This window comes from Cupressus sempervirens, chromosome 5 (genome assembly GCF_028749045.1).
Source record: "Cupressus sempervirens isolate cs-2001-9-10 chromosome 5, ASM2874904v1, whole genome shotgun sequence".
NCBI lineage: Eukaryota > Viridiplantae > Streptophyta > Pinopsida > Cupressales > Cupressaceae > Cupressus > Cupressus sempervirens.
In genome coordinates, this window is record NC_143122.1 from 198247294 (window position 1) to 198261429 (window position 14136).

The window sequence follows — 14136 nt, forward strand, 5'->3', positions numbered from 1 at the left end:
AAGAGGATGCTTTGCTTCTGTTTTTAGAAAGTGTTGATGATTCATGGGTTTTAGATTTTGGTGCTTCATTTCATTCTACACCTCATAGAGGGTATTTCATTGATTATGTCCAAGGGGATTTTGGACTTGTTTATTTGGGGGATAATGAACCCTGTCAGATTGTTGGAAAGGGAAAAATTAAGATTAACTTGTAGAATGAGAATCATTGGCTGCTACATGAGGTAAGACATGTTCCAAGGCTAAGTGAGTTTATTTTCAACAGGTTAACTTAGTGATGAGGGTTATGTAGTTACTTTTAATGATAAAAATTGGAAGGTTTCAAAAGGTTCCCTTGTAGTAGCAAAAGTTGCGAAAGTAGGCACCTTATATCTTTGTACAAGTCAAATTGTTCCTTCTACTTTAATTGTTTCAGAGAAAAATGAATTTTTAGGAACAATTGTTGCGGTTGAGCAGGGAGAACAAATAGTTGTTGTAAATTCTAATACAACATTATGGCTCGACAGACTTGGGCACATGAGTGAGAAAGGTATGAAAGTACTTCATTCAAAGAATGTTTTACTAGGTCTAAAATGTGTTAATATGGATTTCTATGAAAGTTGCATGTATGAAAAACAAAAGAGAGTGAGTTTTGTGAAAATTGTGAAGGATAACAAAAAGGAGAAATTAGAGCTTGTGCATATCGATGTATAGTAACCAGCTCAGGTATCTTCCCTTGTTGGCTCTCATTATTATGTTACATTTATTGATGATGCAACTAGAAAAGTATGGGTTTATTTCCTTAGACAAAATTCTAATGTATTTCAAACTTTTAAGAAATAGAAATGCTTGGTTGAAAATGAGAATGGTAAGAAATTAAAATGTCTTAATTTGATAATGGTGGTGAGTATTGCAGTCATGAATTTGAAGATTATTTCTCCACTAATGGTATTCGTAGACAGAAAACTGTTCCAAGGACTCCATAGGAAAATGGAATGGTTGAACACATGAATAGGACTATAATGGAGCATGCAAGGAGCATGAGGTTGCATGTTGGGTTGCCTTTATACATGTGGGTGGACGCTGTCAATATGGCTATTTATTTGATTTAAAATAGAGGTCCCTCTACTCCTTTGGGTTGTGTTATTCCAGAGGAAGCATGGACTCGTAAGGTGAGTTATTATTTTCTCAAAACCTTTGGTTGTGAAGCATTTTCTCACATAGATTTTGAAAATAGAACCAAGCTAGAAGCTAAGTCAAGGAAATGTGTATTTGTTGGATATGACATTAATGAATTTGGTTATAGGCTTTGGGATTTTGAAAATCATAAAATTGTAAAAAGCAAGGATGTCATATTCAATGAGAAAGTGTTGTACAAAGATCTACTGTAGCAACATGAGAAGAAAGAAGATGATTATGTAGTGTTGGATGATACTCCAAAAGTTGATGTTCCAACCATTCCTCATGATGTGCAACATCCACAACAAAAAATAACACACACACCAATGAATGTTAGATGGTCAACAAGGCAAATTAGGCCTCCAGAAAGATTTTCTCCCTCTTTGTATTCAATTTTACTTACTGATGCTAGTGAACCTGAATGTTATGATGAAGTTGTGTAGGTGGATACTAAGATTCAGTGGGAGTCTGCAATGAAAGGCGAAATGGACTCTTTGCTGAAGAATAAGACATGGGATTTATGAAAGTTGCCTACAAGTAAAAGAGATTTATAGAATAAGTGGGTTTATAGGTTAAAAGAGGAGGATGGAGGTAAGAAAAGATTTAAAATTAGGTTAGTTGTAAAAGGATTTGCATTGAAAAAGGGCATTGATTTTGATGAGATATATTTTCTCATGTTGTTAAGATGCTTCTATTTGTAGTGTTTTAAGTCTTGTGGCTAATGAAGATTTGCATTTAGAGCAGTTTGATGTTGAAACAACCTTCCTTCATGGTGATTTGATGAAGAGATATATATGGCTCAGCCACAAGGATTTGAGGTCAAAGGTAAGGAGAACTTAGTGTGCAAATTGAAGAAAAGTTTATATGGCTTAAAGCAAGCACCTCGACAATGGTATCTAAAATTTGATAGTTTTGATGCATAAGCATGGATATTGTAGGTGTCATTCAAATCATTGTGTTTATTTTAAGAGGTTGGACGATGACAACTACATTATTTTATGTTTATATGTTGATGATATGCTTGTAGCTGGGTCTAACATGGATCATATTAAGGGGCTAAAACATCAATTGGCACATGCATTTGCTATGAAGGATTTGGGGCCAGCAAAACAAATTCTTGGTATGAAGATTTGAAGAGATAGGAAGAACAAAACATTGACACTATCTCAGGCTAATTATGTGGAGAAGGTGTTGTAACATTTCTCTATGGAGAATGCTAAAACTGTCAGCACACCTTTACCTAGTCATTTGAAGTTGACTAAGGAGATGTGTCCCAAGCAGGCCTGGAAATTGATGGCTGTATTGGCCCTTTTTTGATAATTTAACCGTATATGATAGGCTAATTTTTTAAAGATTGTACACAGTGACAAACAAATTTTTTTTTTAACCATAAATTTGACAATTAGATTTCTTAATAAATCGTCGAAATCTCTTATAGGGATACTATAATACTTCACTTACTAATATAGATATAAAATTATATTAAAATATATGTAATATATGTATAATAAAATATAAGATATTTTAATTAATATATAATATATGTTTTGTATATTAATAGTAATTTAGAGTCTAAAATATATGAATTTTAGAAACTCAACTTACTAATAAATAATACTATGATTTAATTGTTAACATATTTTATATTATTAATTATATATTTCTATTTGTATATTTTTAGCTTAATTCATTGCTATTTGTAATTATTATTATTATTTTTAAAAATTATAAGGCAAATTATTTTAGAAACTTGTTAATATTTATATTGATTTAACATTTTTAAAATTAAATATATTAATTTTAGAAAGTTCCCAAGTTTCTTTAATATTTTTATGATTTTATATTTTTAATCTTATAAATTAAATCTTTTATGTGTTAACATTTTCTTATATTAATTTAGAAACATCTATGATTTGTTAATATATGACTGACTTGAACTTATAATTTTTATTGTTGTTTTTAAAATTGTTTTCAAAACAAATATGAAAAAAATAGAAACTTGTTGTAAATAAGAGATTTCTTTATTTGTTACTAAATTATACTTATTCTAATTTGTATCTATATAATCATATCACCAAAAACATTATTTTTTGTCAAACAATTGTATTTCTATTGTATTTGTAGCTTCAAAATTCTTCTTCATCAATTGAATCACATAAGGTAAATTTATGTTGTTTTCAAAATTCTTCTCTTCATTATGTTGAATCACATAAGGTAAATTGTATGTAGTTTTCAGAACTCTTATTTTCATACATAGTTACTAATGTTATATTTATTTTTGCAGGTATATAAATGATGTAAACTGGAATGAAATATATCAAATATGGAAGAACACAAAGTCAAGAAGAGTTCTTGACCTTTGATTAATTTATTTTTATTAGTCTATATTTTGTATCCCAATTTTAATCAAAAATTATTTTGCTTATAGATTGGAATATTAGATGGTTTACTTTTGAGTATATTTTTTATATTTAATATGTTACAAATTATAGTGAAGATTATTAAAAAATTTAAATAATCTATTAAATTATTCATATAAAAGAAATTTGACAATCAATCATTTTTTTTGAACGTAAAATGAAAGGTACTAAAATGACTCAACCATCATCAAAAATGCATATGATAGGCAGAGGTGATTGTCAAATTCCAGGCCTGGTCCAAAGACACAAGAAGATGAGGATAAGACATCCAAGGTACCCTATGCTTCCACTATAGGAAACTTGATGATGTACGCTATGGTATGTGGGTAAAAGCACAAACATGTGTCACCTTTTATAAAGGAAAGTGATATCAGAATTTGAACTCTTCAACTTTAACGACATAAAAGTGGCATTTTTGTTTAGAATTTGAAGATGATGTAAACAAATGAAATGTGTACAATTAGATGAAGTTTATGTTTGTAATTTTTATTTTTTTAAATTGAGTGAAAATTTTATTTATTTTTGAATTTTTAAAGTCTATTTTTAATTTTTTTAAATGTTGAAAATATAGAGTTTTTCTCCTATCAAAAAAAAAATGCAAATGATCATATTTTGGTCTAATTATGGAATATGTTGGAGTTAACATGTATACCTAGTGCACAAAAAATTTAAAATAAAAATCAACTAATATTTTTCAAACTATAATTGATCAAAGTCAAAGTTATCAGAAATTGACAGTTTTTTTCTCCCATCAAACTTTTTCCATCAAATCTACATATTTTTTAAAACAAATTATATATTCTTGAAGAAGACTCTCTCCTCTAGTGCAACATTAAAAAATAATAATTTTTTAACATGATTTACTTTTTTTTTCTATTTTTGAATAGACATCTTCCTGAATCTTAAAATACCTACTTGTAATATTTTCAAGTTATAACATATTATCCTTAATCAAAATTTTTAAAAAATTATATGATCATAATCTTGACTTCGAGACCTATTGAAGTATATTTTTAGTCTTTTTTTAAAACTTCATTTTAGTAGGTCAAATTGGCCTTCAAAGTGAGATGTTTACAAAAGTTCTTATTTTTGCTTGTGTGGCTGCCACTTAGGATGCCACATAGACAGTTATGGCCGAAACCCTTTCAACTGAAAGGGTTTCGGCCATAACCCTTGTTAGCCAATCAAACCGAAAATGTTTAATTTGGTGGTTTCATATAAAATAAAATTTGTTCTTTCTTTTTTTTTCAATAAATATAGAAAACAACAAAAAATAAAAGAGCATTTTTGGAAGACAACAATTTTTGAAGTCATTTTCAGCAACTATTTCATCAATTTAATCAAAACTGCAAAGGATCGAATATTTTTAAGGTGTTTTTTCTCGTCTACTTATTTTTATGTATTCTATATTGAAGCATTAGCTAGTATTTAATGAAATCTAAATTAATTTTTTTGTTTCTATAGATTAAAGTATTCAATGGGCAGCAAAAGGAAAAGATCAAGGAAATATGATAGAATAAGAGATGACAAAATGAAAGGTTATACAAAACGTAACCAAAACCAACCTACTAAAATTACTAAAGACGATCATATTCATGAAGAGAATGAAAGTAATGAAGAGGAAGAAATTGGCACTTCTACTGATAGAAACAAATTAGAAGGCATAGCAAATTTGATGGATTTGCATGAGGAACTACTTTTTAACCAAATTTTATCTAAAGATATGATAAATGATAACACTATTAGAAGACATTGTCAAAACATGTAGGATGAATATTTCAAAGATAAAAGTATATTTGGATAGGCACAATTATTTGTCAAGTTATTTAGGAGAAAAGATATGAGACCTATTTTGGAGTTTTTGGGTGTTGATAATAGGAAAAACCATGCACATAATATTAATAAAACAATAGTTAAAAACTTGCAAAATGCTTATAGAAAAATTGACAACACAACTCGGGGAGGTGATTTGAGTATTGCACGTAAAGCATTGATGAATACTATATCTAGTAGAAAATTGACATAGAAAATAGGTACATGCAATTTCTAATGTACTACATATATCTAGAAGAACTGTTCAGAGATACATCAAGAGGAGAAATATGTTAGATGATAACATTGAGAATAATTGAGTGAATATTTGTAGAGTTCCTCGAAAAGACAAAATTTTTAAAGATGTAAAAAGACAAGTTATTCAATTTTGGACCACACATTCTTGTGTTTCTTCTAACAGGTGTGATGCTATACAAATTAAGGATCAAGAGACAAGGGCCAAAATTGAACATCCAAAACATTTCATAGATATAACTCAAAGTGAATTATTTCAAACATTCAAGCAAGAAATTTCAAAAGTCAAAATATGTCAGAGAATGTTTGAGAGTTTTCATCCTTCCTTTGTACGCATAAATAAGATGCGTGAAACTTGTTGTTGTCAAAATCATGTTGAGTTTGGTCTACACTTACAATCATATAAAAAAGTTATGGCAGTACTTGATCCTAATTTGGTCATCCCTAGAAATACAACACAATTTGTGAAGTCCATATTATGCGATAACTTAGAAGATTCAGATGAGTTCAAAGTGCAATGCATCAAACTCATGTATGTGAACATCTAGCTCAAATATGCGCATCTAGCTCATTATGTGAACAAAAAATATGCATGTATTTTATTTAGTACATATAGATTTACTATGTTAATGTTTTCTAAAATATAACTAATTTTTAGCTATCTTGAGGTCTTAACAAGTTTTCAAAGTTTCATGTACATATTATTATAGTTTCCAAGTTTTCTAATTTTGAAGTTGGTTAAATTTTAAGTTATCAAGTTTGAACAACTAGAACTTATTATAGTTTAGTTCTACCTAATGTTTCAAGTTACATGTTAGTTATCTATATAGGTTTGTACTATGTTAATGTTTTATCTAGTGTAATTACTTTAGTTATCTAAGTCTCAACTTGAATTTTCTATGTTGGATAATGTAAAATCTACATTTATGATTAAATGTGCATATTTAATTAAAAAATACTATATAGTTTTTTATCTTTAATATATCAAGATCTAACAATATAAAGAAAATTAACTAGTCTAAATAATCAACTACTAAAAATACACTTAAAATGAAATGAACCTTGCTCAGCTAGTCACAAATTACCCTAATTTTCTACTTGTAATAAATGGTTGCAAGATCCACAATGAATATAATTCTTTCTTTCATCTGTTAATGCACTAAGAGAATAGGATGCATCTACAACCAAGACATCTTTACAAGATATGAATACAAACTAATATCAAATCCAAAACTCTAGTATCATATATATATAAATAAATACTTAATTCTGATAAAGATTGACACCTACAACAGTAGCATATAATATGCATGAATAAACAGGAGAAACCTAGTTCTTGAAGTTGCTTTGAGTCTCCACTAACAATGCAATCAATATCTCCAGGTATTATGCCCTAATGACAAGGTAATACAGTGTTCCTACAACAAGCTCCTATAGCAAATGCCCTACTTATTCTTCCTCTTCACACCTAGCCCTTGGCCACAAATTCAGCACAATGAAGTGACTATAATACCACCTCCAATCGGCAATAATTCAGGTGATGTTTCACACCCTCAAAATTGCTATCATTGAGAGTTTTCATTCCCAAAGACAAATTGATTATCTGGAGGCCCTTGGCTCGACAAATACACATGCAAAGGTTAATAACAAATCTGAATGCCTTCCCATGAGGCTCTCTTCTCTATTTATATTATTCCTACCCACCCCTTCTAGAAGAATCATAAGTGTTATCTTATCGCACTATTCTGGAAGCTTCCTCCTTCCCAACAATAGATGAGTTGTGCTTCTTGGTGATTCCCTAATATTAAATTAATTAAATATAAAGTCATCTTTTTAAATTTTTTAAAATTTTTTAATGACTTTATAAGAAATCAATTTAATTATTTCCACTTAGCCTTCGAAGGACGAAAGGGTAAGAAATCTATTGAGAGGCTAAATAGATGGGGACATTACAGTCCGCCCCTCTAGAAATTGCTTGTCCCCAAGCAATCTCAACTCTGGATGTTGCAGAATCTCTTCACTCTCCCATGTAGCATCCTCAATAGGTAGGTTCTTCCATTTAATCAAATATTCTCTAATGACATGACTTCTCAATTTCTTCTCTCTAAAATCTAGTATAGTCTTTGGTATCAAAATCAACTTACCCTTATCATCTAAGGGTGGTAGAACCATAGAAGGAGCCACACGACGTCCCAATGCCTTCTTGAAGCATGATACATGGAAAATATTGTGCACTTTGCTGTCTGTCAGCAACTCTAGTTCGTAGGCCACTTCACCCACACGCCTAAGGACCCGAAAGGGTCCATAGTATTGTGGCTTGAGCTGCTCTGCACCACTCTTCTTGAGAGTAGACTGTCTGTAGAGCTGCAACATCAAATACACCATGTCTCCAACCTCAAAGAGTGTTCCACTCTCTTCTGATCTGCATATTATTTTTGTTGATTTTGTGCCTTTCGAATGTTTTCACGAAGAGCCCTCATGATATCCTGATTTTCCTGTAACATGTCTCCAGCACTAGGCACTGTACTATCACTTATCAACAAATCAAGAAAGCTAGGAGCCTCATAACCATACAAGGCCATGAATGGTGTCATCTGAATAGAAATATGGTAAGTGGTGCTGTAGTAGTACTCACAAAGGTATATCCACTTAACCCATCCTTTTTGCTGCCCAACGATATAATTTCTGAGGTACTCTTCCACCCATTTGTTGACTATCTCTGTCTATCCATTTTTTTGAGCGTGGTAGTTCTAGTACTCGGAGAAAGCTCGGTCCCACACAATCTGAAAAGATCCTTCCAAAAATTGCTCATAAATTGACTATCTCAGTCACTAACAATGTTTTGTGGTAATCCATGCAATCTAAACACCTCACAAAAAAATAGTTCGACAACCTGTGTGGCTGAATATGAAATAGTGACTGAGAAAAAATGTGCAAACTTGGTCAAGCAATCAACCACCACATAAACACAATCCTTGTCTTGCACCTTTGGCAACCTTGTGATGAAGTCCATAGATATACATTCTCACTTCTTGTTTGGAATTGGAAGTGGTTGTAATAAACCAGCAGGATATGTATGGTTATATTCATTCTATTGACAAACAACACATTCTCTAACATATCGTAGAACATCAGATTTTAGACCCTTCCAAGTGAACCTCTCCTGAATCTGTCGATAGGTTTGAAATACCTGGGATGGCCTATCAATGGTGAATCATGAAAAGACCTCAATACTATGTTCTTCACTTTGGATCTTGGAGTCAAGAAAATCCTCCCCTTGTAAATGATAAGATCATTCACCACCGTGTACCTGTTATCCTGTAGTGACCCATCAATAATACTTGAAGCCCAAGAATCCTTAGCATATTCTGCCACAATCAAATGACTCCAATCCTCTGAAACCTCAGCCATAGAGCTCAAATCTGGTTGGCTAGACAAGACATCAGCGACTATATTTTGTGAACCTTTGACAAAAGAAATGTCAAAATCATAAGATTGCAACTTGCCTACCCACTTTTGTTGACTGTCATTAAGATCTCACTGCCCAAGGAAATGTCTCAAGCTATTATGGTCTATTTTAACAATGAATTTACTGCCCACTAAGTATTGTCTGAACTTGGCCAATGCATGCATAATGGCCAACATTTCCTTGTCATATATACTGTAGCTCCTCTCAAGGCCCCTCAACTTCCTTCTTTCATATGCAATTGCATGTTTGTCTTGCATAAAGATAGCTCCAATCCCCTCACCTGAAGCGTCACACTACAACTCAAAGGGTTTAGTGAAATTGGGTAATGCAAGCACTAGGCAAGTAGTCATAAGTTGTTTGAACATCTCAAAGAGTTGTTGTGCCTCACAAGTCCAAAAAAAATCCCCTTTCTTAGTCAAATATATAAGTAGTGTTGCATGGCCAGAATACCCATTGACTAATCTACAATAGAATCCACACAAACCCAAAAATCCTCTAAGTTGTGTCAGATTCGTCGGAGTAGGCCACTCAATAATTGCCTTGACCTTATTTGGATCCATCTGAACTCCTTCTACACTAATGATGTGACCTAAACACAATAATTTTGTCATGACCAAGTCACATTTTAATTCCTTGGCATATAGAGATTCCTTACCAAGAATACCCAAAACTATGTCAAGATGTGCAAGATGCTCTTCCCATGTCTGGCTATAAACCAAGATATCATCAAAGAAGACTAACACAAATTGCCTCAACTATGAATGAAATACCCTATTCGTAGTAGACTAGAGTGTAGTAGGAACATTGGTTAGCCCAAATGGCATAACCACAAACTCAAAATGTCCACAATGGCAACGAAAAGTTGTCTTCTCAATATCTTCTTCTCTCACATGAATTTGGTGGTAACCTGATCTTAGATCAATTTTGGAGAAGTACTTGGTACCATGCAAGACATCAATCAATTCATCAATCCTTAGAATGGGGTAACGATTCTTGATTTTTCTCTTGTTAAGCATTCTATAATCAATACACATCTTTAGAGTACCATCCTTCTTTTTAACCAATACTATTGATGAAGCAAAAGGTGACTTACTTGGTATTACTCAACTTTAGGAAAGAAAACCAAGGGCAATGGAAAGGTGAAACAAAATCCTATCTAACCAACCCAAAATAGGATAGATGTCAATCCAACGTGGGTCATGTAGTGCAAAACAACATTAAATTTCATAGGAAAACCACTCTTTTCTTGCTTTGAACTCCACCATAATCATACAAAGTCTTCAAGTGTCTCTTTTCTTGGCCTTCTCAAGCTTATTTATGCCTATCCCATTGGTCAATGAGTTTGACCTAAATGCTACACAGTTAAATCCTCATAGCAATATCACAAAATTTGCAACTTTTTACAACTTCATGAACAACTTTTTATTTATGACTTCTAGGGGATTGAAATTGACTCATATCTACCCTAAACATCCTAGGATGACTAAAAACCATGAAACTCATCAAATATGAACCCTTTGACCAATCTTTAACTCAAGCTTTATAAGATTAACTCATGCCAAGTGGCCTAACAAATAAGTTATTTTATTACATCAAATAGATCCAAGAACCTTAAGACATCCTAGACCTATTCAATCATTTTATTACATCATTGGAATGTGCTCTTTATGAGTTTAATTTTATATGTTTTGACTTTCCACATTATATCTTCTAACATTCAAATTGACCAACATAGAACCCAAAAACATCCTCTAACATATTACATATTAGACCCCTCTCACTCTGTAATTCCTCTCCCCTATAAATCCGGACACGACTATCCTTCCTACAAATTGTACCATTGACAAAATTTCAAAAAATAGAAAACATAATGATTTTTTTGAAATTTTCAACATTTGATCTTCATGATCTATATATTTTGTTATTGAAAACAACAAAATTTTTGAAGAAAAAAAATCATGTTTAACTTTCTTTTGTCTTTAGTACATATTATCTGAAATTACTCTAAATTCTAACCCCATACCCTTTCCCTTTCAATATAAATAGTTATATCTCGTACAACCATTGACTAAAATCCATATTTAAATATATAAAAACTTTTGGTGAATTTGCTTCGATAAAACCTAAAGGCATGTCAACGTACATCAAGTGACGGTTGATACTGCCACGAAGAAGACATGTTAACAACTGGAGAATAGCGAGATACCCAGAAATTTCATCTGTCCAGCCAAGAAAGACCATCTTGTACCGCTCGCCCACACAAATTCTCATCTCCTTCCTCACATCTTTCCTCACCATTGGGACGAAGTTACCGAGGACCAACATTCTTTCACTTTACTATGATATATTAGTTTCATGGCATTGCCACAACATAACACAGCAGAGAATGGAGGAGCAACATGAGCTCAAACACTTTCCTGGGTTTCGTTTCCACCCCACAGACGAGGAATTGGTGGGCTTCTATCTTCGCCGCAAAGTGGAGAAGAAGCCAATCAAAGTTAGTGTTATCAAAGAGCTTGATCTCTATGCTTTTGAACCTTGGGAACTTCCTGGTATGAATTTAAGAACTGGGATCATTTTTGGGTTCGAGTAATTTTTATTGTGTTATTGTTTTTGAATTTGGTTGTATGATTTTTTTAAAACATTAATGTTTCTCATTATATTCTATTATTTATCATTAGAATGTTTGAAACTTCAATCAGAAAAAAAAAAGTTCATTATAACATCTATGTTTCAGATCATACTTCATAATTTATCATGACAACGATATTGAATTAGAAGACTGAAATTAGAGAGAGCTTAATTTTCAACTTCTTAAACACTCCAAAATATTTCTGAGTGCACTTGTTATATTAAGATATTAAAGAGTTCAATAAGAGAATGCACTTATTTTTTATTTCCTTAAATATTGTAATATTCTGATGATTGTTCATAGAGTGCGACCTAAAATGTTCATGTTACCTGTAACAATAGTCTTATAGATTACGAATTGATAACTGAGTTGTTGAATGCAGGGTTGTCTCTGACTGAAGGAGAAAGGCAGTGGTTTTTCTTTGTTAAACCTCGTGGGCACAACGATGGACGATCCAACAGAATCACTAGAGCAGGCTTCTGGAAGGCCACCGGGTCAGATAGGCCTGTTTATAATCGGTCTACATCGACAATCATTGGGTTCAGAAAGACCCTTGTTTTCTATGAAGGAAGGGCTCTCAAAGGCCACAGGACTGACTGGATAATGAATGAATACAGACTTCATCCGGTAATACATGCTATACTACTTTTGTTTGAAAGTTTTTTCATTATTAGTCTTTTGTATAATGGAGGTTCGATTTTTACATTAGTATAGATATTTTAAACATATTTATATTTATTTTGATGTTGTTCCCAAGTGTGATCATGAATTTTAAATAATATCAATAATTTAGATAATTTAGATTATATTCAATGATGTATGGTCAAGATTTTAAACAGAGAAGATTTATTAGGCTTGAACTCTGTAACATTGTGACTATGGATCAAACTCATGGTACGTTTCCAAATTTGATTGTATATTTTAAATTATATCATCAGTTTAGATCATATTCAATGATCTATTATGAGGATTTTAAACAAAAAGATCTTTCAATTCATCTGAAACATTAAGAAGATGAATGAAACATTAAGAAGATGGATCAAATTCATGATACAAATAAACCCGCACAAGACTATATTTTCAAATACATCAGTTTAAAACATATCAAAAAAATATGAAATTGAAACTATTTTTAGTTTATTAGAACTATTTTATTTGCTACAATATATTAACATATATAGTACTTCATATTTATAAAATATTTTATTTTTGACTTATAAATATTGTTGATATGTAAGATCAGTTGTTGATGTCTTGATTGGTTTGACATTGCAGAGTGTGAGTGAGAGTGGAGAAAGTGTTAAACTGTGTAGGGTGTACAAAAAGGCAACTTCTATGAAGTCTCTTGACAGTGGAAATACACGTCAAGATGAGAAAAGAGTTAATAATTGTGAAAATACAATTTTGAACTCCCCTGTGATGGCAAATGAGCAGTTGCAAGCCAATTCAGCACACTGTTTTGCATTTTTTAAGGAAAACATATCAACCACCAAAATGGAAACGGGAGTGAGTGAGGAGGATTTAAAGTGGTTGTGTTGGGATGGAAGGTCGTCTATATTCTGAAATTACTCATTTCCAATTTATTATGCATCTAAATGAGCAATGAGGATTTTAGGCCTTCCACATGTAAATGAGTATGTTGTACTGTTGTTTCCTTTAAAAAAATTTGTTTTAATAAGTTAGCTTTATGTGCATATAAATGATTTTTAGTTTTTAGGAAAAAAAAAGTTTCACTTCTATAAATTACAAATGAGAAAAGCTGTGTCTTATTTGTGCATATTAGTACTAGTTCCTTGTCAAAGAGTTTCACTTCTATAAATTATAAATAAGAAAATCTCTCTTATTTGTGTATATTAGTACTGGTTCCTTGGCAAAGAGTTTCACTTCTATAAATCACAAATGAGAAAAACTCTCCCTCATTTGTGCATATTAGTACTGGTTCCTTGGCATATACATTTGTGAGATAAAGAAATAGTTAAAAAATTCTAACTCTTATATATTTTAAAATTTTAATTTAGTTTTAAGGCTAGTTTAATGGATTATTTCAATATAGTTGTATAATGTAGGTCAGTCGTAAATGTCACACACTAAAGAAGATATTAAGTTTAGAAAAATAAGTCAACTTTGACTATTTAACACTTTTAGCTTAGGAATCAAGCCTTAGTGTGTGATGTTTAAGCAAGTCATAATGATAAGTGTATATTTGACCCACACACAGATATATATAAATATATAGAACACAAATTTTAATTTCTCATATTCTTGCCTCTTTCCACTAATCATTTTAAATTGACTTAATACATAATTAAATTGCTATTATATTTTGATGTTATACAAAGCCATTTTTGGCAATCAATTCATGTGGTCAAATGAAGAGTAATCACTTTACAGAA

General features: G+C 31.5%; 1 protein-coding gene across 1 annotated transcript; it reads left to right on the forward strand.

Annotated features, from left to right (window-relative positions):
- The first annotated feature begins 11495 nt into the window (after positions 1–11495).
- Positions 11496–13425, forward strand: LOC149555070 (protein FEZ-like). Its single transcript, XM_089833578.1, has 3 exons — positions 11496–11663; positions 12126–12370; positions 13019–13425. The coding sequence occupies exons 1-3, from the start codon at positions 11498–11500 to the stop codon at positions 13304–13306; spliced, it is 699 nt and encodes a 232-aa protein (XP_089689704.1). The 5' UTR covers positions 11496–11497; the 3' UTR covers positions 13307–13425.
- Positions 13426–14136: the final 711 nt, after the last annotated feature.